Source organism: Perognathus longimembris, chromosome 15 (genome assembly GCF_023159225.1).
Source record: "Perognathus longimembris pacificus isolate PPM17 chromosome 15, ASM2315922v1, whole genome shotgun sequence".
Classification (NCBI taxonomy): Eukaryota; Metazoa; Chordata; class Mammalia; order Rodentia; family Heteromyidae; genus Perognathus; species Perognathus longimembris.
In genome coordinates, this window is record NC_063175.1 from 12,108,690 (window position 1) to 12,135,143 (window position 26,454).

General features: G+C 43.0%; 1 protein-coding gene across 1 annotated transcript in view; it reads left to right on the forward strand.

Annotated features, from left to right (window-relative positions):
- The first annotated feature begins 3,825 nt into the window (after positions 1-3,825).
- Positions 3,826-26,454, forward strand: part of Lrig2 (leucine rich repeats and immunoglobulin like domains 2) — a 74,641-nt gene continuing 52,012 nt past the window's right edge. The window contains exons 1-4 of the mRNA XM_048363038.1: positions 3,826-4,268; positions 21,414-21,479; positions 24,941-25,015; positions 25,175-25,309. Of these exons, the coding sequence (XP_048218995.1) occupies positions 4,033-4,268; positions 21,414-21,479; positions 24,941-25,015; positions 25,175-25,309 (512 nt within the window). The 5' untranslated portion in view covers positions 3,826-4,032. The remainder of the gene's footprint in view (positions 4,269-21,413; positions 21,480-24,940; positions 25,016-25,174; positions 25,310-26,454) is intronic.

The following is a 26,454-nucleotide window of genomic DNA, read 5'->3' on the forward strand; positions in this document are numbered from 1 at the left end:
GAATTGCCAGTACCTGGCAGCGCTGGAGATGTTAGTACTCTGTCTCACATGGAGGGATACTCAGTTACTGCTTCATTTATTTATGCCTTGATCCTTATCTCCGTACTGGCAATGACTGAGAGCCTGGATTGGTAGGACTGGGGGTAGATCGGTGGTAAAGCACTTATCTATAACATGCCTAAGGCCCTGAGTTCAAGCCCAGTAATACTAAAAAACAACAACAACAACAAAAAAACTTAACCTCATTGTGGTGTTGCACACCTGTAATCCCAGCACTTGGAGGCTGAGACAAGAGGATGATGAATTCTAGACCGAGACTGTTCGCTTATAAAGAATGTGAGTTGCAAAAACCATCTCCAATCCCTCCCCCAGCATGCAGAGAGTGAGCCGCTGCTCCCAGCCCGGGAAGTCTGTGTTTCTTCCGGTGGCACGAATGCGCCTGCTCTCCTCCACCTCCTTCTCACTCTTCCGGCTTCTTTCCCAGCCCCGGCCTCTCATTAGTCCAATTAACAAACAGTTGCTGTCACTGCAGCCCTGTGCGAAGACCTCATGTTGGGGAAGCGAGGTGTGGGGGGGAGACTCCCCCATCTAATGAGGCCACTTGCATGTGCACGGCGGGGCAAGAGGGGCCAGGGCTGGCAGCAGATGCCTCTTTCTGACCCAGGTCTCCTGGGATCTCATCAAGATAATCAGCACGAGCTTCATTAGACAGAGCAAGGGCCGTCCACTTGGCAGGACACCAGGGTCCTGCTCAGGGACAGGGCGGCTCGGGATTGGAGATAATGGCCAGCCTTAGGCTCTGGCCTTGTTCCACGTTCGGGTTGGGCCTTCAGCTCCCCTGCGAGCGTGCAGGCAGGCACACATGCACGCACACAAGCTAATTTCCCGGGCTTTCAGTCAGCTGAAGGGTTTGTGGGTGCATTCCTGTCCTTGAGGGCTGGCAAACAAGGTGAGGCTGCAGAGCCCAGAAACGCACGAGTGCCTCTGCTGATTACTGAGAAAAAGTGAACTCTGAGGTTCCCAAGAGCCCATTAAGCCATCCATCACAAGTCTGAGGGCCTTCCCTCCCCGGTCTGGAGAGGGTGAACAGGAGAGAGGCCTTCCCTCCCTTTCCTGCTGACACCCGACTTCGATCTGCTTCCTGCCAACTACGTAGAATCATGAGTTTCTGTGCTGGCTGCAGCCCAAAGAGAATGTAGGAGAAGAAGGCCAAGTCGTTTCATTGTTTTGGCTTTTGCATGTGTGTGTACATGTTGGTACTCGGGCTTGAATTCGGGGCCTCACACTCTTGCTTGACATTTTGGCTCAAGGCTGGCACTCTATCACTTGAGCCATAGCGCCACTATCAGTTTTTGGTGGTTTATTGGAGATAAAAAGTCTCACAAACTGTATATGAAGCTTGGATCAGCTTCAAATCTCGATCCTCAGATCTCAGCCTCCTGAGTAGCTGGGATGACAGGTGTGAGCCCCCAGGACTGGCCTTTTCGTGGGGTTGTGTTTCTTCCTCTGGGGGCCTATCTACCAATACTGATTTCTTTCCCTATCAAGACAACCCAAAGCATGTTCTTGTTCTCTCTCCCCTTTTCTCTCCTTCCTCATCTCATTTCCCCTCTTTCCATAGAGGCCACAATAGTTTTGAAATTGATGTTGACAAGTTCTGTGCATGTATTCACTGCCTGGCTATTTTTTTTTTCTTGTTTTGTTTGTCGGTCATGGGGCTTGAACTCAGGGCCTGGGTGCTGTCTCTGAGCTCTTTTTGCTCAAGGCTAGTGCTCTACCACTTTGACCCATAGCTCCACTTCCTGTCTGGTATTTTTTGCATACTTTGAACTTTGTGCACTTTGGACATTCTGTACTTATTTTTTAACACTTTGCTTTTTCCATTTGCCATTAAATATTGAGATTTATCTTTGGCACTTCTCTATCTATTCTCTTGTTGTTGGACATTAGGTTGCTCCTGATTGCCTTCCTCCCTCCCTCCTTCCTTCCTTTTACCTTTCCTCCCTCTTTAGCTTGTTTTGGCATTTTCTGGCATTGATATTTTTTATTTTAGTATATCATGATTTTCTCAAACAAACATCAAAGCTCAGAGTGTTAGCTTTGAGGTAATCAACTTATGAAGATGAAAGTAGTTTATCTTGTCTTGGAGTTTTAGGTTTCCGTTTATGATGGGTGGCTCTCTGTGTTGGGTCTGTAGTGGCACTCCACAGAGGGAGAGCTTGGTGGAACAGACTTTCTCCCTTTATGGCCCTAATCCCAATAGTGCCAACAGCTAGGGACTAAATGAGCACTGGGAACATTCCAGATTCAAACTACAGACTTTAGTTTCTTCTGAGATTTCATATTTATTTTTTATTTATTTATTTTGTGCTGGTTATGGGGACTTGAATTCAGGGCCTGGGTGCTGTCCCTGGGATTTTTTTTTTTTTCCTGGTGGATAGTGCTGTACCACCCGAGCCACACCTCCACTTCCAGCTGTTTGGTGGATCAATTGGAGATAAGAGTCTCCTAGACTTTTGTGCTCTGGCTTAAAACCTCTACCCTCAGATCTCAGACTCTTGAATAGTGAGGATTTCAGGCATCAGCCACTGGCACCTGGCTGTATTTTCACATTATGGCATTTTGTGGAACTAATATTTCTCGTTTTGCTGTAGTTAGGTTTTTAGCCAACATTTTCCCATCATGTTCTTCCTCTCTGAGTCATGCTTACAAAATATTTCTGAGGTAGTGAAGATTGAGATGTTGTAATAAAGAGACCTCAAAATATAGAGGTTCAAAGAACAAAGACATTTAGTTTCTCTCACAAAACAGAAGAGGCTGGGAAAGGCGACCGAGTGCAACATGCTTAGTAAGGGAGAAGGGTGAAGAACTCTCTCCTACCTCCACTGTGAAGCAGACAACATGTGCAATGGTTTACCGCCCCCCCCCCCCGCCCCCAAACGTTTACTTTTCACATTGAGGTTTTTATTTTTTTTCACATTGAGGTTTTAAAATAGATTTTTATTTGAAGTACAGCATGAGTTAAAAGTTCTTTCTTTCTTTCTTTTTTTTTTTTTTTTTAAATTGGAGTCTCACAGACTTTTCCACCCAGTTGTGATCCTCAGATTCCAGCCTCCTGAGTAGTTAGGGGGACAAGCATGCCCCCCGCTCCCCCGCCCTTGCCTGGCAATCACAGATAATTTTCTTTTCCCTTTAGACAGGTCTTGCTACGTGGCCCAGGCTGGCCTCAACCTCCCCTTTCCTCCGGGCTAGGATTACAGCCGAGCACTTCCCTGCTCAAGTTGCAAATGCCCCACGAAAATCGGACTGCCCGTGAGGAAGCTGCTGCTGCTGCTGCACTCTGGGTCCTCTACATGGCTTTGCAAACGAGGTGATCTTGGAAATGGGCGGGAAAGCATCACTCTATCCTTTCCTGCGGGAGTGTGCAGGTGCGAAGAGCTCAACACCGCAGCAGGCTTCGGTTCCCGGTGGTCATCGGCTTTGAGGGGGCCGCAAACCGCGCCCGGGAGAAGAAGAGGCCCCAGCCGGGTCTGGGGCTTGCAAAGCGCCAGCGCCGTTCCGCTCGCTCGAGGCGCCCGGGGCGCCGAACGCAGCTCCGCCACCGGCCCGCGCGCTCCCGGGGCCTCGCGCGCGCTTTCCCTCCGGAGAAGCCACGGCGCCCCCCGGCGGCGGCAGGACGGCAGGGCGGCACAGGACGTCCCCGACGCCGTAGACCCCGCCTCCGCAGAGGGCGTGACCGCACAGCTCCGCCTTCTCGGCAGGCGTGACCCACGGGTCGCCCCGCCCCCCGCGCTGCGGCCCTCTACGTAACCCCGTCGAGGGCGCGGATTGGCTGGCTCCTTGCGTGAAGACGCTGCGGCGCGGGGCGGGGCACACGAGCGGCGTCCGCGGGGCCTCGGCGGTCCGGCCGCCCCTGCCGTCGAGCCTCGTCTACCTCTCGCCTACCAGCGGAGAGCCTCGGGCCTCCGGAGGTCTCGCAGGCGCCTGGCGTCCGGCGGAGCCGCCTTTCCGCCGGGTGTTGGTGCGGGGAAGATGGCGCCGGGTCCCCTGGGCGCCGGTGAGGAGCCGCTCCCGGCGTGCCGGCCCGGACCCCCCTCGCGGCTCCTGCTCCTCGCCCAGGCCCTGCTCCTGCTGCCCGCCGCCCGGGCCGGCCACTGCCCCGCGCCCTGCGCCTGCCGCCTGCCCTTGCTGGACTGCAGCCGCCGGAGGCCGCCCGTGCCCGGCTGGAGGGCTCTGTCGGGCCCGCTGCCCCCCGGCGCCGCCGGCCTGTGAGTGGGGGGGAGCCGGGCAGGCGGGGAGAGGGGAGGGCCGGGAGGACGGGCTCCTCTCGGCTTCGGCGCGGCTGGGCAGGCCTGGCCCGAGGGCGTGGTCCGAGCCGTCCCGGTGCGGCGGACTCCGCGGTGGTTCCCGAGAGCGCACGGACTGACCCGGCGTCGGTGTCGGGTGCCGGCAGCTGTGCGGAGGCTCGGCGTGGGGCGCTGGGAGTACACGGCTCCGGGGAACCCCGGGGACCACAGGAAGCTTGGGCTCCTCGGGGCCGGGCTTGGCCTCCTGGGCCGTGGCCTGGGAGGTCTGGGGGACCCTGGACGCGGCACCCCTCTCCCTTTGGGGTGCGCCGCCCTCGGGCCGGGCACGTGGCCTGTCAACGCCGTGACAGCCCTCTTTTGTCTGTAGTTGGTGGGTTTGTGTTCTGCCGGCGGTTTGGGGTTACTTAAGAGTTGTGAGCACGGATCCTGAGGTTCCTCACCAGCTTGGGATATCTTTGTTAAGTAGCATGCATGAGCTGATTCAGGAATCACAATAAACAAGGATTCCCCCCCTCTCCCTTCCCCAATCATGTGAAGCTTTAATAGTGTCTTTCCTTGTAGCAGGGAAAGGAAATCACACCTCTTGTTTATGGTATGAGGAGCGAGTGTGTAGCTGGCTGGATCTGCTACTGAGTAGTCTGTCTTGACCCGCCTCAGGTAGTGGCTTGTGCGAGAGGTCTTTGGGCCTGAGTCAGCCCAGTGGGTCTATTAAAATCTTGGAATTATGGGGACGCTCAGCAACCAACATACAGTTATTTCTACGCCACTAACTGAGCAGCATGCTTATTAACTGGCTTTTAATGGAGTCATCCCTGAAAAAGAATCACCACTGAAAAGAATATTTTAGGGTGTAATTAAAATGTGGGAGCTCTCTGTTTTCATTGGAGATTGAATATAAATAGATCTGTATTGTAGAGGTTTAGAAATATTGATATAGTTACCAAGATGTTAGCATAGCTAGGGAAGAAAGCTGCCTCATTCATTGGAAAGCTAGATATTGTAGTAAATATGGGATTCGATATAATATAGTTTCTGCTGTTTTATGACATCGGTAGCTAGTTCTGATTCTTTTCGCTCAAATTATAAAATTCATATCCATGTGCACTGAATGTAGTCTTACTTAAATGTAGCATAGCATCTTTGTTTTACATTCTTGGAACAGTTACCAGATGATGACTGAATAAATCTGGCACAGGTCTAAACACAAATTAGCTTCATGTAGATGTGACTGAAATAAATTTGGCTTACTTTTTAAGATCCCTTCATTGGGGATGGGGATGTAGCTCAGTGTTACATCCACTTAGGATGTGTAGGTCCTGGGTTTGATTCCCAGCACTGAAAAATAAGACTCTCCACTGGTAGGAAGATGGTGATTTGAAATTATTTTATGTAAGATGCATTTAGGTTGTGTTTGATTTTTGTTTAACCAAGATGAATTACCCAAAGTCAAGTGATACTCAGAAATTTTGCTTCATTTTTGAAGCAAGGTCTTACTACTTGTAGCAGGGCTGGCCTCTGAACTCACCATCTTTCTGTCTCAGCCTCTTGAAATCTGGAATTAACAGTTTTACAACACCTAGCTCGACATTGAAACATTTTAAGTGTCCTGTGGTGAAATGAACATTTTCAGCTGAAGTGAAATGCTTTTGAGGATGTTCTGGTGTGGACATGTAACAAGCAGAACTGCTGGGAGCCTAGGGGAGGCGAGGTTTACGTGGTGACCAGACTCACTCAGCAAGTACTTGTCCTGGCTCAGTCCCCAGTACCATACACACACGGAAGTTTATTATGAGCAGAAAAACTTAAAAATATTGAAAGATAGGATTATGTTGTCTCAAATTCAGAGATGAAGTATTAGCAGTTTCTTTCAGCTGTAAAACCACCAAATACATTTTTATTTTTTTTTGTAGTTTTGGATTTTAAACACATGTAATACTCTGTATAATCAAACTCAAATGTTCAAACTTAGGCTCATTGAAATAATTGTGAATTCTTCTTTTCAGTGCTAGGTTTGGAACGTGGGGATTTTTTTGCTTGCTAAACAACCATTACACCACAGATCTGCCCACTAGAACCCAACCCTGTTTATTTCAAAACCTATTTAGATACTGTCTTTTCCTTCGTATACATGAGAAACTCCAAAATATTACCTAGTCATTCAAAACTTAAATGGATTCTCTGAATGCAAGCTCCATGTTGCCTTGTTCAAATTCTGCATGCAGGACACATGGCATTAGAGGCCCAAGAATATTAGTCAGTATTTTATTTTTATTTTTTAAAATTCTTTGGTTCCAAGGATTGAGCTCAGGACCTTGTGCTTGCTAGGCCACTGGCCAGTCTTTTTAAAATTTTATTTAATTTTATTGTCAAGGTGATGTACAGAGGGGTTACCATATGTAAGGTAGTGAGTATATTTCTTGTCCTACTTGTTACCCCCTCCCTCGTTTTTCTAACTGGCCAGTCTTGTAGCCTCTTTTTGTGTTGTTTTCCAGGTAGGTTCTTGCTCTATGCTCGGGCTGGCCTGAATTGTAGCCCTCAGCATTTACACTTTGTTGTCTATTTTATAGGATTTGACCAATGGGTGCCTGCCCATGTTTAGTGTCTTACAGATTTGTTCTGCTGTCCTAAAACACCATTATTTCACAAGAGCAGTGGCTCATGCCTGTAATACTAGGAACTTGGAAAGTGGAGATGGGGAGGGTCACTGTTCAACACCAGCATGGCAAGAGTTAGACTCAGTCTCAGCTGAATGTACTTGCTGGTTTGTGCCTGTCTCAGCCCTTTGGCAAACATAAATAAAATGGTTGTTCAAGCTGTTTGGGGCAAAACGTTTGAGAAAAATAGCTGAAACCATAGCCCAAGTGTTAGAGCACCTATCTAGCAAGCACAAGGCCCTGAATTCAAACCTCTGTATTACAACAGAAGTCCTCTAGCTGACCTACTAGCCCCCTCCCCAATCCCTGGCAACCATTGATCTTTTTTACTGCGACCGTAGAGTTCTGCCTTTCTCAGAATGCAATATAGTTGGTGTTTTGACTATGAAGTGTCTCCAGCATTCCATTTGGTTCCCCGTTGGCAGCCCCTGTGGTTGTAGGACTTTAGTGGGTGGACTCTAGGTCCTGGGGGTGGTGCCCTTGACTATATTTGTGCTTCCTGACTTTTATCTTAGTTGTCCAAGAGGGATTTCTTTGAGACATGGAATCCCGATCCACCTCTCTATTGTCACTCTCTCCCCTTCCCCCACTCATTCTATTTTCATTGACTGTATTCATCCTCACTGTTAGCTCTTCCCCTTTACTGGGGTCAACCCTTTCCACTCCCAACACATTTTCATTTCGTGTGTGTGTGTGTGTGTGTGTGTGTGTGTGTGTGTGTGTTTAATTTCTTCCCTTAGTATTGGGGTTTGAACTCAGGGTTTTGATTTTACCATGTAGCCCGCCGGCTGCCTGTCCTCCTGCCTCCATATCTTAAGTGCTGGGATTACAAGCCTGTACCACCATGCACGTTAACTTGTTTCACCGAAGAAAGACATTAGAAGTCCTCTCTCCAAGCATTTGTTGTCACGCTCATTTCATGATAGTGTCAAAAAATTAAGAACCATGTACTAAATTAGAATTAAGGACAATTCTATGTATTTTAAAATGTCACTTTGTCACCTTGTCTTTATTTTCATTTCACTATGCTTTATGAGAAACCTATCATCTTGTCCTTATTTTTATCTCACTGTAGACTGCTGATAACTTACAGGATTTGGAACCATTAGTCTAGATTAGTTGTTCTAGGTTGCATGTGTAGTTTCAGTGGTGTAGTCCATACTCTTAGTGTAACTTTGACTTGTTTCTGTTTGTTCCTTTAGAATAGTTGTAGGCAGTTGAGGTCCTCTGCTTTTGGAGGATGGTAACATACTCTGAGTAACTCTGGGGAGGTTCTTCCAGTCATGAATGACTTTTGAACTTCACCTCTAGCTGTCTCTGCCTATCAGTGACATTGACACACACTTTCATTGTTAACATGGGTAAAGATCCTGTGATAAAGCAAAAACTACAGCTTTGCCTGTATTTTACATTTCCTTCTCTATTAGCCAAACTTTCTGTTGCTGTGACAGAATATCTGACAGGAGTAACTTGTGGTTGGAAGGATTTTTTATTTTATTTTTTACTTTTTTGGCAGTATTGGGGTTTAGACTAAGAGCTTCAAGCTTGCTTGGCTTTTTTTTTTTTTTTTTTTTTTTTTTTTTTGCCAGTCCTGGGCCTTGGACTCAGGGCCTGAGCACTGTCCCTGGCTTCTTCCCGCTCAAGGCTAGCACTCTGCCACTTGAGCCACAGCGCCGCTTCTGGCCATTTTCTGTATATGTGGTGCTGGGGAATCCAACCTAGGGCCTCGTGTATCCGAGGCAGGCACTCTTGCCACTAGGCTATATCCCCAGCCCCTTGCTTGGCTTTTAAGCTCACTCACAGCTGGCACTTGGCCAATTAAGCCATGCCTCCAGCTCTGCTATGCCTGGTTACTTGGAGATAAGAGTTCCACAATCTTTTCTCTCTGTGCTGGCTGGAACCATAGGCCTTTGAATTTCAGCCTTTTGAGTAGCTAGGATTATAGACGTGAGCCACCAGCACCTAATGAAGGAATCTTGCTCACGGTTTCAATCCATTGTAGTGAGTAGGGTTTGATGGAGCAGGGCAGCTCACTTCTTGGTGGCTAGGAAGCAGAGAGGGGGAGGAGAAGGGAGGGAAGGAAGGACGAAGAGGTAGAGAAAGAATGGTTGGGCCTCTAGTCTCTGGGCTAGTACCTTCCACATTCAGGACAGGGCTTCATGCCTTGGTTATTCTCAGAAAACACACAGGCACACCCTGGAGAGTCCTCAGTCTAGTCAAGTTGACAAGATTGACCACCATACTCCTTTCGAAGGGACAGATAATTTACAGTATCCTTTCTTATACATATGATGTGAGTAAACACTGAAATATTCTTTGGAAAACATTCTTAGTTTTAGAATGGTCTTAGAGTGGGACCTGATTTGTAGAGCTTTTACAAAACAGTGAATTTCTGAGCATGGTGTCGGGAGCCTGTAATCCCAGCTACTTGGGAGGGGAAGATAAAGTATGGTAGTCCTAGGCCAGCTTGGGTAAAGATAAAAGCAAAAGAGCTCAGGAGTGGCTCAGTCAGTACAGCACTTGCTGCAAGAGCACAGAGACCTGAGTTCAGTCCCCAGTACCTCATGGCAAAGACATGTTTCTTTAAAATTATTAGGATTTTGGTGCTGAGGATCTAACATAGGTCCTTACACACTCTACCATTGAACTACAATCTCAGTCCTTCCCCAGTGAAATGGATAGCCAAGAGTCTACCAGTATGGCTGGCTACATTTATCTTGGATTTCATTTTTTAAATCTTGTTTTAGAAAACCAAAAATTTACACTGTATATACCTGGCTATAGTGGATCTGTATTTTAACTGCAACTTATCCAGTGAGATCAGCTAAGGAATTTTCTACTTGTGGCATATGTTCATGCTCAAAAATTTGGGAATTTGGAGCATGTTGGCTTTGCAGGTGAGGATGTTGGACCTCTGCTTAAAAATCTTCCCTGGTGATATTAATGTGCAGCAGTAATAAGGACAACAGTAATTCTAAATAGCCAGCCTGATTCACCACACAATTGTTGTATGAGTCCTGTGTGAATCTTGGGCTCAGCCCCTGAGCCTAATCCCAGGGTTGTTGCTTCTTGAATGTTATTTTAGAAGATTGATGTGCTTTGCTCAATTCTTAAAGTTCTTTTATACTTTGGAGAACCCATACATACACACACAGCCTATATAATTTGTTCTATTAACTTTTTTTTTGCATTTTCCAGTATACAGGATGTGTAACCAACACAAGCCCTTAAATATACTAGGATAGTCTGTGTCTTCCTGCTGCTTGAAAATGCATTTCTCTTACCATATATCTCATTATATGCTCTATTCTTTTAAAAGGTCCTTCTAGCCTAATGAAACACTGAAGAAAAGATCACACTATCATAGCCAAAAGATAAGAGAAGCCATTGTCTTGATCACATTACTAAGAGCTTAGCAACAGTATTTTTAAGGAGTACTTTGAGGACCCTAGTGGGTAGTGTTCTCAGTAGCAGGGTGCTTATCTAGCATGCTTGAGGCTTTGTATTCAGTCCCCAGCACTCAAAAGAATGCTTTGAATTAATTCTTTCACCATATTTTCTTTCTTTTTTTTTTTTTTTTTTTGCCAGTCCTGGGCCTTAGACTCAGGGCCTGAGCACTGTCCCGGGCTTCTCTTTGCTCAAGTCTAGCACTCTGCCACTTGAGCCACAGCGCCACTTCTGGCAGTTTTCTGTATATGTGGTGCTGGGGAATCGAACCCAGGGCTTCATGTATTAGAGGCAAGCACTCTTGCCATTAGGCCATATCCCCAGCCCCCATATTTTCTTTTTTATGACAAAGTAAATGATTTATTTTTTTCTATATTCCAATCATGGAAAATGTAAGGGTGTTTAAATGGTGCAAATAAAGGAAATTTAAGTAATTTTACCTCATCAAAATTATTAGCTTTGAACTCAGGCAGGGCCTTGTACTTGTAGGTAAGTGCTGTACTACTCAAGCTACACTTCTAGCCCTAGTGTTTGTGTTCTTTACTTTTGCTTATATTGCCCTTTTCCAATCTAAAAGTGAGACTATATTATTTGTAGCAACTGCCAGAACAGCTAGTGGTAATGAACAGCTTTAAAGCTATACCATAAATAGTACAACACTGGTGAAGTGTGATGTAGTACATGTGTAGCGAAACACTCCTTTTTTTTTTTTTACATATTTTGTTTTCTTAACGCACATATTGTTACACATATATTTCCAAATCACCGTGATAACTACCTTGGCAGGTTGTGACAGGAACATAGCTGTGAGTAAAAGTGTGCTTGTTCAGGAAATAGGTTAAACTATGGAAAATCTTGGATCACTTTAATAGTGAGAAACTCAGTTTGTGCTTGGCTTTGTAAATAGACCTCTGCCACCATTGTAAATAATAGGATAAATTGTTTTAATGTCCATCTGCTTGTAAAGATCTTTATAATGACAGTCGTTCTAAATTGTCTGTGAAGTAACCCTAAATAGTTTGGGTGGTGAGACTCATGCTTGTAATTCTACAACTCAGGAGGCCGGGACTGTGGATCATGAGTTTGAAGTCAGCCTGTACTACATTGTGAGACCCCGTGTCAAAACCAATATAACAATGAAGCAAAGTTAGGAAAAAGAAAGTAGATGAAAGTAGAATTTGTTACAGGGTTTGAAGGAGGGGATTCCCCGTCCCTCCAAGAGTCTACCACTCAGAGACAGTCTCGAGCAAAAAGATGGATTTACTGGGGAAACAAAAAGCAACCTGACCGGCTAGGGACGCAGCAGGCAAGCGGGCTGACCGGCCCGGGACACAGGGCAGACTCGGGAGCTGAAGTGTGACCGTGACAAGCGGGCTGACTGGCCCGGTAGCTGCCACCGTGACCCCGAGCAGTCCTCAAGCTGGGGTTTATCAAGGTGAAAGTGCAGCACAGATGTAGGGGCTTGACAGGGGGTAGAGCAAGCAACAAACAAGCAAGCTGTTTACAGAAGCAGAATTTTGGGGTCAGGCTGACCTACTCCCCCCAACATTTCCTACCATGTTTCCCTAAGCAAGATGGAGTCAGCTGTGCTCCCTACAACAGAACTTATTTCAGCTTAAATCTAGTTATTTTCATTTTTTGCTGTCTTTGTTAGGTGACTTACTGAGAGGAGGAGCAGTGACTAGTTTCTGGCCACTGTCATTGCCCCAGTCGGTCATTTTGTGGTATTGTTCTGAATATTGTATGAGAAAAATCCTCTCTTCCTCCCATTTTCTTTTCTGTTGTAAAGCAGTGCTAGGATTGAACTCAGGGCTCTACCACTGAGCCACACTCAGTCCCCAGGGGAAGGACGTTAATCTGAGAAAAACAAATGAGAATCTTATTTCCCAGCACATAATGGTAGATTTTTTTAAATGATAAGTTTAATTTTAAATAAAGTAATACTTTCTCATGTTAAATTAAGGTGGACAAGTAACAAGTACTAGTGTTTTTGTTTTTTCCCCCGGTTAGAGCCTGCCTCTTTGTCCCTCTTCTGGTTTGTTTTTGTGGCTTATTGGAGATAAGAATCTCACAGACTTTGCTGCCCAGGCTGGCTTGGAACCAGGATCCTCAAATCTCAGTCTCCTAAGTAGCTAGGATTACAGCTGTCAGTTAATTTTTACACTAGAAAGTAGATGAAATCTACAAATTTAGTAGATAAATACCCAGAAAAGGAGATAGTGCCAGATCCTCATCCAAATCCAAATCTTGTACTTACATACTCACCTCTGTGCTTATTTGTATTCTTTTTCTTTTTTGGCCGTCCTGGTGCTTGAACTCAGGGCCTGGGCACTGTCCCTCAGCTTCTTTTTGCTCAAGGCTAGCACTCTACCCCTTGAGCCAACAGTGCCACTTCTGGCCCTTTCTGCTTATGTGGTGCTGAGGGATTACCCAGGACTTCATGCATGATAGGCAAGCATCCTACCATTATGCCACATTCCCAGCCCTTATTTGTGTTCTTTTAACTTTTTTTTTGGTCAGTTGTGGGGCTTGAACTCAGGGCCTGGGCTCAGTCCCTAAGCGCTAAGGCTAGCACTCTACCACTTCGAGCCACTTCCAGTTTTCTGGTGGCTAATTCCAGATGCAAATCTCATGGACTTTCCGGCCCAAGCCAGCTTTGAGCTGCAGTCCTCAGATCTCAGTTTCCTGAGTAGCTAGGATTACAGATGTGAGCCACTGAGCCTGGCTCCTTTTTAACTTTTAGAGCAATCCATTAAGGCTGGTACTGATAGTCTCCTTTTACAGTGAAAGAGACTGAAATACACAAGAAATTAACTTGCCAAGGATTCCTAAACTGAGCATGGCAAGATCAGATTCTTTAGTGTAGCTGTACAATTTTTCACATTTTGTTGCTACATCCCAAAATGAAATGTTTTTGTATTTTCAGTCATTAAGAACCTAAGGAAACAATATGGGGGAAAAAATAAAACATGCCCCTAATTTTTTTTACTTATTTTTAGAGTTGGTCCTAGGGTGTGAACTTGAGGCTTAGGTTCTTTCCTTGAGGGTTTTTTCCTTTCTAAATTTGTTAAATTTGGTTTTTGTTATTCGGGGTTAGTTTATTTGTCCGTCCCCCCCCCGCCCCGCCCCCTAGTCCTGGGGCTTGAACTCAGGGCCTGAGCACTGTCCCTGGCTTCTTGCTCAAGGCTAGCACTCTAGCACTTGAGCCACAGCTCCACTTCTGGCCTTTTCTATATTTGTGGTGCTGAGGAATCGAACCCAGGGCTTCGTGTATATGAGGCAAGCTCTCTACCACTGGGGCATATTCCCAGCCCCAGGGTTAGTTCTTTATCCCTTGAGCCTGCTCTGCTTCTGGCTTTTTGTTGGTTAATTGGAGGTCAGAGTTTCACAGACTTTGCTGCTCTGATGGCTTGGAACTACAGTCCTTAGATCTCAGCCTTCTGAGTAGCTAGATTATGGGTCCCACTGACACCTGACACGCCCCTAATTCTTGAAATGAGTGTTTCCATCTTCCACCTCCAGTGTTTTGGGTTCATATGAGGGGTATTGTATAATGTAAGTAAGTACAAATAAAGGAGACAATGTTTAATTTGAAATATCATTATGCCTCATGCTACCTTAGAATCTTATTTATTCTGCATAGATACCCAATATATCAGCTGTCTTCAGCTTAACAATAAAGCAGCAATGCTCCCAGGAATCATTTATTTGTAGAAGAGACTCTCAAATCTCACTTTCTCCTAATTCAGACAATGCTAATAAGCATAGAATTTCTGAGCCTGACACAAATTTAGAAAAAAAAAAAAAAAAAAAGGTAAGTAGGCCATTACAAGCAGGAAGGCTAACGGTTCTAAAATGTGAGAGAGCTTTTAGTGTAAAGCTGTTAGTGGCGAAAGAAGAGCCAGTCTAGCAAACAATTTTAAGAGTTTTCAAAGTTTTGGGCTTAGTTCATTATACCCCAAGAACATTCAGATCATCAGCATGTTAAATCACAGCATAGTAATTGATTATAGTAGTAACCCTGAGGATTATTTTCAAAACCAGATTGTTCTAGGTATATTCTGATAAGATAGGACTTATATTCACAAAAGATAGAATTATGCTAGATAAGTGAGTGATGTCATACCCCAACTATTAGATTTTGGGTATGAGTTTTGGGGGGTGGAGGGTGTTATTGGGGATGGAACCTAAGGTCTTGTGTATGCTAGGCAAGTGCTCTCCCATTGAGCTACACCCCCAGCCTTTTACATTATTTTTAAAATCAGGGTGGTCTTGAGTTTTTGACCCTCCTGCTTCAGTCTCTTGTATAGGTGGGATTACTAAGTGGGTTACCTGTAATTATCTTGGCTAGGTGTGTTTTTTCTTATCTTTTGCTTTTATAAAGATTCTTTTTATCAAATGCTTTGTTATTGTTGAAGTTGTCACTTAAATACTTGAATGGGCAGAATAAAAGTCTGCATTTCTAGCTGCTGGACTTCTTTGCAGTTAGGTACAGAACTTGGGTTCCTCTTCAGATACTAAGATTGCTCTATATCTTCTATAAATAATTTACACTCCATGGAACTACACAAGTACATTAACGGCACCTCTGGCTCCACATGATATTAAGGACTTTAATAATTCATCATTTTTTATAGCTGCATCCCTTAGCCTGTGTGGAAGCAGACTACAACATCAAGAGAAGGCCTTCTCTGAGACCTTTTCTTTCCAGTCATTATATCCATTAATACTTAGTGTTAGAAAATAAAGGAAAGGTACTGGCTGTGAGGTAGTTGTCAACAGTGGAAGACTAATTTTATCATTTGCTTAGGTAAACTAAATGGAATTAATGCTTGGACATGGGAAAGAATAGAGAGATGCTTCAGAATGTTTGGTTGGGTTTATTTTTTTGTGCTGGTTCTAGGGCTTGAACATACGACCTGGGTGCTGTCTCTGAGCTTCTTTTTGCTCAAAACTAGGGCTCTACCACTTGAGCCACAACTCAACTTCTGGCTTTTTGGGTAGTTGAGTGGAGGCAGATGTCTCAGACTTTCCCTCCTGAGTTGGCTTTGAACTGTGGTTCTCATATCTAAGCCTCCTGAGTTTCTAAGATTATTAGCTACCAGTGCCTGGCAGTTTTGGTTTTGTTTTGGTCTTTTTTATGTATATGTGCATATGTGCACATATATGCATACGCACACATATATATGTATATATATACGTATATGCATATATATGTGCATGTATGCATATATATATATATATATTTCTTTTTTTTGGTGACAGCATCTTACTGTGTAGCCCAGGCTAGCCTCAAACTCAGTCCTCCTGCCTCTGCTACTCAAGTGCTGGAGTTACCAATATGTACCACCATGACAGGAGAGAGGCTCCAAGTTTTAAAAACTCATCCAGACTTTTCCCCCCAGTGTATGTGAAGGAGTGGTTCGCTTAGGGCCTTGTACAAGCACACAAATGTTCTGCCTTTGAGTTGTATCCTCAGCTTTATCCAGTGGGTTTTCCTTTTGATAGTGGAAATTCTCAAGTTTTCATTTTCTTCTGCCTTTTTGGAGTACTTTTAGGAAAAGAAATTGAAGCCAATCCCAGCTGTTTAGAAGGTTGAGGCAGAAAGATTTGAGTATTAGAAGTTCAAGACCAGGGGCTGGGAATGTGGTCTAGTGGTAGAGTGCTTGCCTAGCATGCATGAAGCCCTGGGTTCGATTCCTCAGCACCACATATAGAAAAAGCCGGAAGTGGCTCTGTGACTCAAGTGGTAGAGCAATAGCCTTTAGCAAAGAAGCCAGGGACAGAGCTCAAGCCCTGAGTCCAAGCCCCTGGACTGGCCAAAAAAAAAAAAAAAAAAGTTCAAGACCAGTCTTGGTAACATGATAAGACACCTATCCCACAGGGGGAAAAAGAAACAAGAAAGGCATGATTATGGAAAATGAAAGCATGTGTGTACTTCTGTAAGCTCATGTGTCATGTGATTCTTTTCCAGAGTGAAATTTGAAAGTGTAGAAGTTTGCCAGGGGCCAGAGTGGTAACTACTCGATTGAGCCTGAGATCTGAGAATCACCATTCATAGCCAGCCTAGGCAGGAAACTGTCTATGAGACTCTTAGCTTCAGTTAACCACCAAAAAGTCTAAATGGAACTGTGACTCATAGAACACTAGTCTTGAGCAAAAAAGCTAAGAGACACTGCCTATGCCTGAGTTTAAGCCCCACATTCAGTGTGCACACAGATACACACACACACACACACACACACACACACACACACTTACCTATTTCCAGTGAAGGGGAAAAAATCAAGTTGATGTTGAGTTTCTTTAGTTTTGGAGTAACTATAGGTAGATGTTGCATTTAGGGAAAAAGGAAAAAGGTTACTAGTATTGATGATATTTGTAACCCTACCACTCAGCACAGTGAATTGGTATATGGTCTATCATGTTTCCAGTAAATTGGTCTGGTGATCACATCAATCCATGCAATTCTGGTTAGATATCTGCTACTTTTTTTTTTTTTTTTTTGCCAGTCCTGGGGCTTGGGACTCAGGGCCTGAGCACTGTCCCTGGCTTCTTTTGCTCAATGCTAGCACTCTCTTGAGCCACAGCGCCACTTCTGGCCTTTTACTATATATGTGGTGCTGAGGAATCGAACCCAGGGCTTCATATATACAAGGCAAGCACTCTTGCCACTAGGCCATATCCCCAGCCCCAGTTCAGAAGGTTTTTATGGGGTTTTGAGTCTGTATCCTGTGTAGCTTTTAAACAGCCTTGCCTCTGCCCAGGCTCCCAGGTGTGTCAGGTATCCTTAGTAAAGAATGCTATCATATCTTCAAACATAAATTACCCTTTCCTCAAGAAGAGGTGTTTTGTAGTTTTTCACTAATGTTGGCTACAGAGTTGTTTATATAATGTGAAAGTAAAGTTTATGTTAATACTTTAATATTAATTATTTTTAAAGAATGGTTATCTGGCCATGATTATCTGTTAATGCTGAATGACGTCCACAGGAAAGGAGAACAAGTGAGGGTTTTATACTTCTAGGATTTAGGGAAGGTTATGAGGTCTCTTAGACTAACATGAACTCTCCTGCTCTCCAGGGGGAGGGGATGTTAAAATGTTCACAGTCATAGGATGCAGAATTAGAACATACCATGTTAAGCCTGCTTGCTACCCATGTGTTATGAGCTGCTTATTTGCCATGGGTAAACCCTGGCTTCAAGTAGAAAAGTTGTTGGTTTGTTTGGGTTTTTTTCAGTGTGGCACCTAGGCTTGGGCCTTTGTTCTTGGGCTTTTGTTCTGCTTTTCCATTCCTGGCGGGTACTCAACTACGTGAATCACACCTTCAAGTCAGCTTTTTGCTGGTTAATTGGAGATAGAATCTCATGGACTTTAGTGGCTTCAAACTGTGATCCTTAGAACTTAGCCTTCTGAGTAGGCAGGCCTAAAAACAGCAACAAAACTATTCACTTGATTAAAATCAGAAATTTGTTATTCAGTAGCAAATATGAATTGGATTATAGTATCTAAATATAAGATGTGTTGATGGTGTTGCTGAGCAATTGAACCCAAGGTACATGGTTTTTGTTGTTTGTGGTAGTGGTCCTGAGGTTTGAACTCAGGGCCTAGGCACTGTCCCTGAGCTCTTTTGCTCAAGGCTAACACTACCACTTTGAGCCACAACTCCACTTCCAGTCTTATTGTGGTTAATTGGAAATAAGAGTCTCACTGACTTTCCTTGCCCTGGCTGGCTTTGAACCATGATCCTCAGATCTCAGTCTCTTGAGTAGCTAGAATTATATACTTGAGCTACCAACACCTGCGGCACATTCTTTATTGCTGGGTAACACTCCTAGCCTGAATACATTTTTACTCATTTTTCCAACACTGGAGATTGAGCATAGGGCCTTATGCTTGCCAAGCAAGTGCACTACCATTTGAGCTATGCCCCCACCATATGGAATGAATTAATACCTCTAAATTTTTCTATTATTATTAAGTGATACATAGAGGAGTTATCATTTTATATGTCAGGTAATGAGTACATTTCCTTTTGGACAGTGTCACTCCTTCCTTCACTCCCAGTTTTCCTCTCCCATCCCCTCCCACAAGTTGCATTGTTGATTTTCAACATAGTGTCTACTGAGTACTGAATTCGTATATATATATATTTTTGGCCAGTCCTGGGCCTTGAACTCAGGGCCTGATCACCGTCCCTGGCTTCTTCTCGCTCAAGGCTAGCACTCTGCCACCTGAGCCACAGCGCCCCTTCTGGCCGTTTTCTATATATGTGGTGCTGGGGAATTGAACCAAGAGCTTCATGTGTTGGAGGCAAGCACTCTTGCCACTAGGCCATATTCCCAGCCCCCTGAATTCGTATTTTTATATATGTTTCCCAACACAGACCTTTGTTCTGATAACTCATGCCAGATATTTTGGAATAAAAATCTTAGTGCTATTGTGGAAAAGCCATGGTTTAATATAGCCTTAGTTATTTCATGGTGTTAAGTGCTAAATGAAAGGGGCTAAATTTACAGATTGGCAGGCATGCATCTAGCTGAGAACAAATTGTCCTGCTGTGATGGAGATATCAAACCCACATGTGTCTTTCAGCTGCCTGTGGTTGCACAGTGAGATACATTATCTATAATATTTCTCCACTGTGCCTGTTGCTAGCCATATAGTAACACTGACAGCTTGTGTGGGTTGGATTCCACCTCAGCCTTGTAAAGGTGCCAGGAACCATCACAGTGAATTTTAAAAACCCATTTGAATAAATTCATGACTAACTTTGGTGAAGTATCCTATAAATTACATGCTAGAAGTGAGATGGAATTAGAATTTTGAATTTATGGCTTTCCTACTTGTGGTTGTGTGACTTTGGAGTGACAAGCTACAAATCTCTGCATGTTTCTAAAGTGAGGATTATAAAAGTATTTGCCTTATAAAGTAGTTGTGTGATTTTAGCCAGGTAGTTATAATGAGAGTAGAAGCCTGTCTGGTACTTTTTTTTTTTTTTTTTTTTTTTGGCCAGTCCTGGGCCTTGGACTCAGGGCCTGAGCACCGTCCCTGGCTTCTTCCCGCTCAAGGCTAGCACTCTGCCATCTGAGCCACAGTGCCCCTTCTAGCCGTTTTTCCATATATGTGGTGCTGGGGAATCGAACTGAGAGCTTCATGTGTAGGAGGCAAGCACTCTTGCCACTAGGCCATATTCCCAGCCCTGTATGGTACTTAATAAACATGATTCATCTATGTTCATCATTAGCACAATTTGAGGTGAGATGAATTTTCCTCTTCTGAATCTAGATAGTTACTTTTAGGATAACTACATCCCTGAAGACATATCCATTTTCTTTTTTCCAAGACCAGGACTAGAACTCAGTATCTGACACTTTTGCTTATTGGCTGCTGCTCTACCACCTGAACCATACCTCAGACCCTTCCATTTTTTCCTATGAGACAGGGTCTTGCTGCATAGTCTAGGTTGGTCTGGAACTTGGATCCCTCTTGCATCAATCTCCTCTGAGTGCTGGGATTAAAAGTATGTACCACCATACCAAGTTTCAACATTTTAAAGATTTTTTATTAGCATACATTAATTGTTCAAAGGGATTTCATTGTGACATTTTTAATGCATCGTACAATGCGGTGTACCCTGGTCAGCCTCACCTCCCTCATCTCCCTCCTTCCTTCTCTAAAACAACTTCAACAGGTTTCATTTTTTTCTGTCTCCATAGGTCCATAAAGTACTTCAGCTGTGTTTATCCTCATTTATCCTCTCTCCCTTCCCCTGTTACCCACTCTCCAACAGAGCTTATTTTGTTTTCCTATCAAACACCAAGGGTTTCACCATGGTATTTTCTGTTCATAGACCAGCCCCTTCTGTTGCTTTCTCTTTCCCTCTCCCCATACCCTTACTCAATTTATGTATAGCTTTCAGTGAACTTACTTATGCCATCCCTCTTTGTACGTAATATTATATATTTAAGCCTCCACCTTTCTCTTTCCTCCCTCCTTCTCTTAAATACCCCCTCCTACCCCAGTCCTGGGGCTTGAACTCAGGGCCTGGGCACTGTCCCTAAGCTCTTTTGCTCAAGGCTAGTGCTCTAGCAGTTGAGCCATAGCTCCACTTCTGGCTTTTGGGGGCTTAATTGGATATGAGTTTCACAAACTCCTGCCTAGGCTGGCTTTGAACGGCCATCCTCAGACCTCCACCTCCTGAGTAGCTAGGATTACAAGTGTGAGCCACAGTGCCTGGCTCTTAAGCTTTGTTAAAAAAAATTGAACCTTGTTGAAGAAAACATGGAAATTAAAAAGTAATATAGGTATTTTGAAACCCAAATAGTTTTTTGGGTTTTTTTTTTTATTGGTCATGGAGCTTGGGAGCTGTCTCTTTTACTCAAGGCTAACCGCTCTACCACTTTGAGCCACAGCACCACTTCCAGTTTTTGAGCGGTTAATTGGAGATAATAGTCTCACAGGGACTTTTCTACATGGGCTGGCTTTGAACTGTGATCCTCAGATCTCAGCCTCTTGAGTAACTAGGATTAGAGGTGTGAGCCACCAGCCCCTGATTCCATATAAATTTTTATTCATAAACATTTTAATCTGTACTATGCAACTCGTGTGTGCGTGTGTGTGTGTCCTAGTGCTTGACTTGGGGACCTAGGTGCTGTCGCTGAGCTTTTTTGCTCAAGGCTAGAGCTCTACCACTTGAGCCACAGGTATCATTTAAGAATCTCAGAGGGCTGGTTTAGAATTGTGATCCTCAAGTCTCAGCCTCCTGTGGATACAGGCAAAAGCCACCAGTACCTGGCACAAATTCACATTTAATAAGACTTTTAGTATTCTTACGTTTAGTTGCTTTTAAAAATTTTCTTTCTCTTTACTTTGTGGAATTAGGGATCAAACCCAGATTCTGGTACACATTAGGCAAGACCTCTCACTAAGCTATATCCCCAGACTATTGTTTTTATTTATAAATTTGTTTTTCAACACTAAAGGATGATTTTTTTTCCTTCAGGGATTTGAGTCATAATGGATTGTCTAATTGGAACATTAGCTTGGAGTCCGAAACACTGCAGGAAGTGTAAGTTCTTTGAAATGATTTAATAAATTCTGAATTAAGTATTTAATCTAGAGATGCTGTCACATGAAGAATTTTTTAAAAGTAGTTACATAGTTTGTCTTTTATTAGTTTATATAAGTTACATTTATTGTTACATTTCACAGGTTAAAGCTTGTTACATTCAGTCTCATCCCTTCTGTCACTCTTTCCCTTCCCAAAACAATTTCAGTGTGGAGTTTCAAGTGTTCTGTTATACACAATCTAACTAGTTACTCCTCCACCAAACTATTTATCCCCCCTCCCATAAGGGAAACTTTTTAATTAAATGACTTAAAAACCTATTGTCTTTGTTTTTATTACAAACTGTAGGCATTGAGTTGGTGATTTCAGGTTACAAATTGCATAGAAATATTCTACTTTTCTGAAACCAAAAATAACATTTCTTCCCTCTTGGGAATTTTTTTTTTTTTTTTTTTTTTGCCATGGTTTCAAGCCAATGAAACTGTATGGTATAAACTTTTTAAGTGTTTTGATATATATCTAAAAATAGCATCATATCTAAAGTTGGTAGATAAGCAATAGAGTATTTGGGCATTTACCCAAAGGATCACAAACAAGGCTAAACTAAAGCTACCAGCACAACCATGTTCATAGCAGCATTATTTACCATAGCTAAAATATGGAACTAACCCAGATGCCCTTCAGTAGATGAATGGATCAAGAAACTGTGGTATATATACACAATGGAATACTATGCTTCTATCAGAAAGGATGACGTTGCCCTGTTCCTAAGAAGATAGAAAGAAAAAAATCATATGAAGTGAAATGAGCCAGATCCAAAGAAAATAAACTCTACGGTCTCCCTTATTGGTAATAATTAGTATATATCTAGGATAGTCCTAGTGAATGATCACAATAGCTCAATAGCTATATACATATGACCACATAAGATGACACTAAGAGAAATAATCTCCAAAATATGGAAGCAAGTGGTTTATTATCATTGAAGTTATTATTTTCAACGTACTATGTGAAATTATTTCTTTTTTCCTCTGTTCATCTTCCCTATGATTTGTCCCCTGTTGTCACTCATTTTGATTCTGGTACCCTGGGTATTTTATATATGTTTGTCTGAATAAGAGAAGGGGAACATTAAAACTGTGAGGTAAAGGGTATAAGGCAAAGCAATGCAACAGCAGTACTTACAAGACAATGTGTTGTAAACGAACTGTACAACTGGGGGCAGGGGGAAGGAGGGAAGGTGAGAGATTAAATGAAGGAGGGGGTATTAAGTTGGACAAGAAATGTACTCACTACCTAACGTATGTAACTGTAACCCCTCTGTACTTCACCTTGACGATAAAACAACTAAAAAAAAAGAAGTAGAGTATTACTCTAGAGAATGTCTTGGTTGATAGAAGTCAGTTCTCCTTTTGGCTAAAGTTTTTCCTTTAAGGGCTGGGAATATGGCCTAGGGGTAAAGTGCTCGCCTTGTATACATGAAGCCCTGGGTTCAATTCCTCAACACCACATATATAGGAAAAGCTGGAAGTGGTGCTGTGGCTGAAGTGGCAGAGTGCTATCCTTGAGCAAAAAGAAGCCAGGGACAGTGCTCAGGCCCTGAGTTCAAGCCCCAGGACTGGCAAAAAAACAAAAACTTCTGGGCCTCCTAAAGTTTTTCCTTTAATGAAATCTGTTAGGTAATTTAGGCAGTAATTTTTCTGTAAACCACCCCCCCTTTTTTTTTTTTTTTTGGTTCTCGTCCTGGGCCTTGAACTCAGGGCGTAGGGGCTGTCTCTGAACTTATTTTGCTCAAGGCTAGCACTCTTATTACTTGAGCCATAGCTCTTTTGGCTTTTTTGGAAGTGTATTGGAGATAGTCTCACAGACTTTCTTTTCCTTGCTGGGTTCAAACCACAATTCTCAGGTTTCAGCCTCCTGATTAGTTAGGATTACAGGCGTGGACCGCTGGTGCCTGCTGTTTCATTTCTTTTCGAGACAGTGTCTAACCCTGTAGTTCAGCCTAGACTTCAGATCCTCCCGCATCAGGAGAATTTATAAAATATTAACAGTATTAGTTATTGTGTTATGATGTTCCCCAGGACACAACTGTTGATAGACCTGCTTTTCTCTTTATTCCCTGTTGTTTTTTTCTTTAATTTTTAAGTCTTTTGTTTTTAAATTTTATTTTCATGTATGTTATGTATACAAGGGGGGTCGTTATGACATTTCCACACATGGAGCCACTGTATTCTCATCAGCCTCATCTCCTCTATCACTCCCCCTTGTCCCACTTCCCCCTTTAAAAGTCCTTCTTATCCCTGTATTACTTCCTCTCTGGCCCCAAATATACTGCGTTTACTTGTAAACTGAATAAACAGCTGAAAGAATGGGCAACGAGGAAAGGAGATTTGTTGGTTGACTTTGTAAATTCAACTGGTTTCTTAGAAACTATTTATTTCTGGCTTCTTTTCTGTATGCTGGATTGTTGAGCTTGAAATGTGATATCGATTTGTTCCTGAAACATTTGAAACTGTCTGTTGAAAGGGCAGCTAAGAATAAGTGTGTCATGCATGTCATACAGAGCGTAATAAGATTAGTCATAGGTTCTAGCTCTGCATGGATGAGTTAACTCCTTCTGTGCTCCTAAGCAACCCTCTTAACTTTGAATAGCTTTAACGAGTGTATATTACAACTACTTAGAGATAATAAAAAAAAAAATTGAGGGCTGGGAATGTGTCTTAGCGGTAGGTAGAGTGCTTGCTTAGCCCTGGGTTCGATTCCTCAGCACCACATGATCAGAAAAAGCTGGAAGTGGCTCTGTGACTGAAGTGGCAGAGTGCTAGCCTTGAGCAAAAGAAGCTCAAGGACAGTGCCCAGGACTGGCCAAAAAAAAAAAAAAAATGTCTGTGTGTGTGAGGTGCGTGTGTGTGTGTGTGTTGGTGTGTTGTTGTTGAGAGCGATAACATGATCTGCATGGAGTATTTCTTTTTTTCTTGCCAGTCCTGGGCCTTGAACTCAGAGCCTGGGCACTGCTTCAAGGCTAGCACTCTGCCACTTGAGCCACAGTGCCACTTCTGGGTGTTTTCTATGTATGTAGTGCTGGGGAATGGAACCCAGGGCTTCAGGTATACAAGGCAACCACTCTTGCCACTAGGCCATGTTCCCAGCCCTGGTATTTCTTCTTTAAGGACTCAACTCATAAATGCAAGTTTTCAAAGAACTTTGCTGATACTAAAATTAATGTGAAATCATTTTTAGTCTTCCCAATACTGATTTAATTATTAGTGTTATTAAAACATTTCTTACTAAATTGTCTTAATTTCTTAGTAAATACATTTTTCTTTTAGTCTAACTCTCAGTCATAGGCTTTTTCAAATTTGGCACTTACCTAAATAATGTATATTAGCTAGAAACAAAAGTTTAAGAGGTAGAAAGCATTTCTTTTATTAAGCTTTTAAATCTTTTTTCTCCTTAAATAGGAAAATGAACTATAACGAACTAACTGAAATTCCTTATTTTGGAGAAGCAACAACTAATATTACTCTACTTTCATTGTAAGTAATTAAAATCTCAGATTTAAAAAAAATTATGAATAGTATATAGGACTTTTGTCTTTGTTTTTAAGTACCCATACTGTCATTCATAATTACTTAATGACCTGTGGCCTGGGGTAAATCACTGGTAACTGCTTTAATATAATATTTGTTTTGTAGAGTTCATAACTTAATCCCACAAATAAATGCAGAGGCATTCCAGTTTTACCCTGCTCTTGAGAATTTAGACCTCAGTTCCAATATAATATCAGAAATCAAGACATCTTCCTTTCCTCGAATGCAGCTTAAATACTTGTAAGTAAAATGAGTTTAAATTTAATGTATTAAAAACATTTTATTTTTTATTTTATTGTAAAGATGATATACACAGGGGTTACAGTTACATAAGGTAATGAAAAGAAATGTACCCAAAGAAATTTTAAGTACCTTTCTGTTACGCATTGGCACCTAACTTCTCTTAAATGTCTATTATTTGTAGTTTTGGTATGTATGTATTAAGTAAGCCTAGGATTGGGTCATTGGGCTAACTGGTCTCTTACCTTCCCTCTTGAAGAAAGAGTACACTGGTTAGAAAAAATCTATAGGTATCCAGAGTAAACTTTGAGGTTTAATTCTGGATTTTTTTTTTTTTTTTTTAAAGAGCAGCAGCTTTTCTATTTGGTTTGTGGTGCTGGGGATTGAGCCCAGGGCCTTGTGAATGCTAGGCAAGCACTCTACCTCTGAGCCATACTTCCAGCCCTAATCAGCAGTTCTCTATAAAAGGTAAATAGGAGTGACTGAGTTATTTGATAAACAGTAGCTTACCCTGTATAATGATGATGATAGTTAGCTATCATATATGCTAGTGTTTTCTAGTTCATAAAGCCTGTTCACTAGTCAGGCACCAGTGGCTTTTGCCTGTAATCCTAGTCATTCAAGAGGCTGAGACCTGAGGATCACTGTTTAAGCCAGCACGGGTGGTGAGATTCTACCTCTAACCACCAAAAAGCCAAAAGGGGAGCAGTGGCTCAAGTGCTAGAGCCAACAGCCTTGAGCGGAAAAGTTCAGGCCCTGAGTTCAAGCAAAAGTACTGGCACACACACACAAAATAAATAAAATGGATGTAAAACATAAAGCCTGTTTATACATAGTGCTGCATAACAACCTAAAATAGCTATCATACTTTTTCAGCTCTGCAGATTGAACCTAATGCCTTATATATACTAGGCAAGCACTCTACCACTTAGCCACACTCCCAGATTTGTCATACTGTTGTGCCAAGTTGCAAGACCACCCCCAAGAAGACCACCGAGATTCAGACACTCCGAAATGCAAAAGCAAGGCAAGGCTTTATTTAACGAGCTGCCAACTCGGGCCTCGTCCTACCCACCGACACAGCGGAGGTTAGGAGGGAGCCCCGAGCTGTGATTACACAGGGCTTATAAAGGCAAAGAACAAGG